Below are 5,818 nucleotides of genomic sequence, written 5' to 3' on the forward strand. Positions count from 1 at the left end.
TAATGCTGGTGGGCGGGCAGTCCCTCCGGACTATGCCGGAAGGTAGGGCGGAAGGCCCTCTTCAGCCTGCTTTCAGGAATCGTGGGAATGGGTGGGTGGTGAAAGAAGAGAGTGAAAGATTATCTGTGGAATATTACTGCCTCAGCATTTGCCTAAGTGATCCAAGGAAATCACAGAAAAACTTGGACCAAGGCAGACGGACCCGGAATTGAATCGGCGTCCTCCCGAATGCTAAGCAATGGTCTAGACCTCTAGGCCATGCCGCTCGGTTTCCTGTTTCTGCCTCTAATATGCTTCTGACTAGACCGGCATGCCTGAAAAAGTGTCCTACTGGCCTACGTATCTCGCCTATTTCTTATTGACATAAATAGAATCCTCTGTTCTCCTATTCTTTCTAATACCTCTTCATTTCTAACCTACTCTATCCACGGTATCTTCATCATTCGCCTGTAACACCACATTTCTCCGCCGCGCCCACTGTCCATGTTTCGCACCCGTACAGCGCCGCGCTCCAAACATTTAACAATTATTTTCGAATTTCTAAATTAACCGTTCGCAAGCATAGAAGTGACTTCTTTTCATTGAAGGCGACTCGACCCTGAACTATCCTCTGCTTTATATCCCTACTACTCTTTCCGTCCTTTTTCACAATACTGTTTTGTCAATACTGCTTCCATTTTATTTAAATTTATCTCTAACTCCTCCTTGCTAGATGCTAATACTGCTATGTTATCTACAAATCTAAGCATACTAATCTTTTGCCCCTGTATATCTATCCCTACAGTCGTACTGTCTTTAATGATATTGATCGCGTCTTCGATGTATACATTAAAAGGTAGCTGTGACAGTATGCATCCCTGTCTGACTCCCCTCCTAATATTTACTTCTCTATTTTGCTACATATGTACTGTGTACCTTTTATTCACTAATTGTGTGTGTATGAGGGCGTTTTCTTTTAAGAAGCGGGAACTAAAGGCAGACCGAAAGACTGAAGAAGAAATGAATGAAGGAGTGTTCAAAAAAGAATTGATTTCGATGCCGCGATGTTCATTTATAAAATTTTATTTATTACGCAGAACACCTAGTTTTATCTGTATTTCCAAATTTTTCCATTACTCATAACAAATGAATCTATGCAAACGATTGACATAAAATTTACATGTGAGGTGATAACAAGACTGTTTTGAATATATAGGCTTATGATACTATGATATAATAGGTATTTATGTCATGGAACATAATAGTAGTCACTGTACATTAAACCTAGATGTAATTTCTATTTTAGGTGGATGCGACGAACATTGTAAAAGAGGACAATATAGAATATTCTTATGCTTATAATAAGTGACAAATATTAAAAAAATTTTATCAATAGCGGCTTGTACTCATTGATTATATGTGTTCTGAAAACTTCAAAAAATATTATTAACATACAATTACGATTAACCATATAAATTAATGTTAAGTCAGTTCGTTTATAAAAATATGGACCATTTCCTCATTCGAAATCAGCGTGCAATGAAAAGTAAACTGGCAATCTAATCTGGGGAAGCTCTTTACGTACATAAAAAGCGAGGTTTTTGTACGATAACAACCTTCCTATTTAAGGAAAGAAATAATACGCCCAGTCACTTTATACAGAAAAAAATTGTTAGCGGAATTGTCTTTATTTTAGCCTCACAAATATTTCATCAAAAGTCGTAGATCCAACTGAACGTCTACAAAAGTTTCAAGTGATCAAAGGTCATGATAAATATTTTTTTCAAGTATCTCACAAGATATTGGATTAACATTAATTTTGATTAGTATAACGTTTATTTGTGAGATATAAATCTACATAAAAAAGGTAAAATTTACTGGGGCATTGCGCTGTATTCATTTCTGCACCACCTTTGAGGTGAATGTAAGGTGCGCTTTTTCCTCTGTATCCTAGTCCATGGTTAAGTTATTCCATGACTTTGTTAATTACCGTTCATTTTCGCTAGTTTCTTCTTATCTTCCATATATTTATTTTTATATAATTGTTAGCGGAAAATAACGAAATTAGATCGGCTTCATCGTCGTTGAACTCAGATATATCGTCAGACAATGGCAATCCTGCTATGCAATTGCAAAAGAAGTATTACGAAGTTGAAAATGGTGCAGAAAGAATTAGAGTAGTTATTGGTTGTAATAAATGATAAGTCCAACTCCATTACTGAGGGTCTAAATCTTTTCCGAGGTAAATTTAAACTAACCCTAAATTGCACAAAGGGATGTGGCATCAATTGTAGATGCAGAAAAGTAGAACTACCTTGTTCCACAGTCTGTATATGACCAAAACAATGAGAAAATCATTAGTTGGATTTATGTATAAAGTGACCGATCAAGTAAATTTTGTATATGCTATTTAGGCGAACGATGCACCCTCAAAAGGATGCATAAAAGTCAGTGAACCTCATTAAGAAGGGTACCAAATCAAAACCTAGTGGAGTAGGTTTATTACATTATTGGGAATGAAAAACCTAAATAACGTTCTTTTGTTCGAATGGTAGGCCATTTATTATTAACAAAAAAGTTGCAAAATCAAAACACAAAATTAAAATATGCAAATATTTTTGTTAGATTAACTGCACCCTTTTTAATGAAGCAAGATACAAAAAATATACGTAGATATATATTAACCGAAATAATACTTCGAATTTGTAATTTTAACATGGGAAAGGTTTAGTGATTTTACCAATTATTGGATACTTAACAAACTAATGCATACGTAGAACTGAAAGGTCAGTATCTCCAAAAACAGTAAATGGTAGTAAATTAAAACTATCTATATCATTTCTGAATTAGGTATTAGCTGAAATAAATATAAACATGCTATAAATTCCTGTAGAACTGAAGTTTATTAATTATTATCAATTTGTTTGTTATACATAATACACAATTTTTCGTTTATTGGTTTTGGCTTTATTTATTTACACAGCATTGTTTTTGGAGATAAATAATATTTTCCAATTATATTTAGGTATACAATCATTTCACCTGTTGGCAAAATACAATTCGATGAAGTGATAGAAACAAGGATCATCGTAATGTCTATGTAGGAAATTGCAGATAATTTAATTGCATTGTACCTATGTATATATGTATGTATACGTACATGAACATGGGTAGATTCACACATACACATGTACATAATACACAGGGAGCATTTGATACTTACAACCTGTAGTCCTGCGAATTCAACGACTCCCAAGACATATTTTAATTCAGGAAGCTTCTTTTAAGTGAGCACTCTCTTCATAATAATTAAATCTGTCCTCGCACTATCTCTTTCTAACGTTTCTAATACACAATTACCATCACCCCGCATCGAGTCAAAAAGAAATTCGTCATCGGCAATTTTACATACAAACAAAATCATTCTTGAATGGGCCACATGTTCAACACTGTAAATTGCTAAATAAAAGACGTCTCTTAAAATCAGCACGTTCTGTTAGCTTTTCCGTAATTTAAAATATCTAACAATCGAAAAATTCATTGTTATGAATTAAAACAAAGATTGAGTTCAATTTATCACAGTTCACTTGTCAGATTCAGATGAATTAAAGCTAGCCGATAGTCATTTAACTTCCAAAAACACTTCGCCTCCAACGCCAACTACTACTACCCGTATAGAAACCACCCTGCTTGCAAGCTGATTACAGCATCCCTAAAACGAGCTTTCCGATCTGGTATCGGTGAAACTCGTACGGCGTCGGAAAATCTCGGGGAAAAGCACCACGGTAAAGATCTAAGTTGTTGAATTCGGCGTTGGCTATGTTACATACAAAAAGTGGGACTTCGTGCGGACGCTTGCAAAAGAAAAATTATGAAAGAGGCGGATAAAATGGAGAAAAAGGTTGTTACTGCAGATGAAGATAACGACGTTCTTGGCTGAAAAAGATTGGCGAATATTACCAGATATGGATGCGTTATTATAGGAAAGGAATGCTGAAAGAGGGCGTTGATTGCCTGGGAAAATGCGACGATAGTATAAAACCAGTCGCTCATTTGTGATTGTGTAAAGCTGAAGATCATGGAATTTAATGTTTTTTCATTTGTATACTACACTGCCTTATCGTCTTTGACAGATGGATTTTTAAATTATTATTATTATGGTGCAGTTTTTCACAAATAAAAAGTATTTTAATCTTATTGGCCTAGATTTCACTCAATTATAATAATTTCAGATTTTTTTAACTTATTTCAGTGAACCGTGTTCAGCTATTCAAGTATTTAATGGTTTATGAAGCTTATGTAAAGGTTTAAGAACAAAGGCTTTCACGGCCGGAATCCATAATAGAATAAAGATTCGAGCTATAGTGCCGTGGTCTAAGTGAACTATTCTGTTCAGACGTTTCATCAGCTACTGCGGCTGACATTCTCAGTGGTGACAACGTGAATTTAGATTATATCGACAGCCGCTGTCACGTTCACGTTGTCAACGCAGCACTACCACTGAGGATGTCAGCCGCAGTAGCTGACGAAACGTCCGGACAGCAGAATAGTTCACGTAGACTACGGCCCTATAGCCCGAATCTGCATTCTGCTTATGTAAAGGTGTTCCTCTTTTACAATTTATTTGGTACTTCACATATGACTGATTGGACACACACCTCCACTTTCCTATCCTGAGCTTAACTTCCATAGAATCCTCCGTTTTCCTATTCTTTCTAATACCTCTTCATTTCTAACCTTCTCTATCCACGGTACCCTCATCATTCGCCCGTAACAGCACATTTCAAACGTTTCTTACATTTTCTTTTCGTCCGCGCCCACTATCCATGTTTCGCAATCGTACAACGTCGCGCTTCAAACATACTCATTTAACAATATTTTTCTAATTTCTAAATTAATCGTGCGTGAACATAGAAGTGACTTCTTTTTATTAAAGGCGACTCGACCCTGCGCTATCTTCTGCTTTATATCCCTACTAGTCCTTCCGTCCTGACTTATCTGGCTTCCTAGGTACCGAAGATCAGCCACTCCTTTTATTTTTTCGTCTCCTGTGTTTATATTCGCTCTTTCCCTACTAACTTCCTACCTCTATTAAGTAGTGTGTTTATGCATTAGATCTCCTAAATTGATCAACTATCTGAATTTAACCCTTCATTCACAAGGCATTTGCATTCAAACTCTCCTTTCAATTTCTAAACTATCATGCAAGATGTCTTAAAAAATTTGAATGTTCTCTTTCAAAATAAATTTTGGTAGTACTGTAGAAAAAATAGTTTAGAAACAATTTCCTTCTTTTTCCGCTCTTCTACCCATCTCAGATCAAGAATTTGTGAACGGCTTGGGAATATTAATGGGTAAACGGATATATGAACTTTATTGTGTAAAGTAGTCGTAACTTGTTGTTCATACGTATACGCATAAAGTTCATATGATTATTAGTAGGCTAATATAACACAAACCGCCTGTATAAAAATTCCTGTTTGTTTGTCTTCGTGTACAAAATAACCTTTGAAACGGACAAAATGATTTCGATAGGATTTTCTAGACATGAAAAGGAGATTGTCAGGTTGTCTTCAAAATTGTTGAATTATTTCAACAATTGTATACCTATATTACAAATAAAAGAAAACTGAAGGACACCAAGATAATTAATAAAATAAGGATAGAAAGTCGCATATTGATATGTTACAGGTAGTTAAAGATGAGGTCAGAGGAGACCATTAGAATATAGTGCTCGTAAAACAAAAATATACGATATAGGTATGTCTTCTCTTGCTCACCGCAAAACTCAAATGAATCATTTCATACCAACAGAATACAAGTGCCAGTTCTTGTTCTT

At 35.4% G+C, this 5,818-nt stretch overlaps 1 protein-coding gene across 1 annotated transcript in view; it reads right to left on the reverse strand.

Annotated features, from left to right (window-relative positions):
• LOC112905855 overlaps window positions 1-3,589 on the reverse strand; it is a 25,982-nt gene extending 22,393 nt beyond the window's left edge. The window contains exon 1 of the mRNA XM_025979085.1: window positions 3,203-3,589. Coding sequence (XP_025834870.1) covers window positions 3,203-3,240 — 38 coding nt within the window. The 5' untranslated portion in view covers window positions 3,241-3,589. The remainder of the gene's footprint in view (window positions 1-3,202) is intronic.
• Window positions 3,590-5,818: the final 2,229 nt, after the last annotated feature.

Source organism: Agrilus planipennis, unplaced genomic scaffold (assembly GCF_000699045.2).
Source record: "Agrilus planipennis isolate EAB-ADULT unplaced genomic scaffold, Apla_2.0 scaffold26, whole genome shotgun sequence".
Classification (NCBI taxonomy): Eukaryota; Metazoa; Arthropoda; class Insecta; order Coleoptera; family Buprestidae; genus Agrilus; species Agrilus planipennis.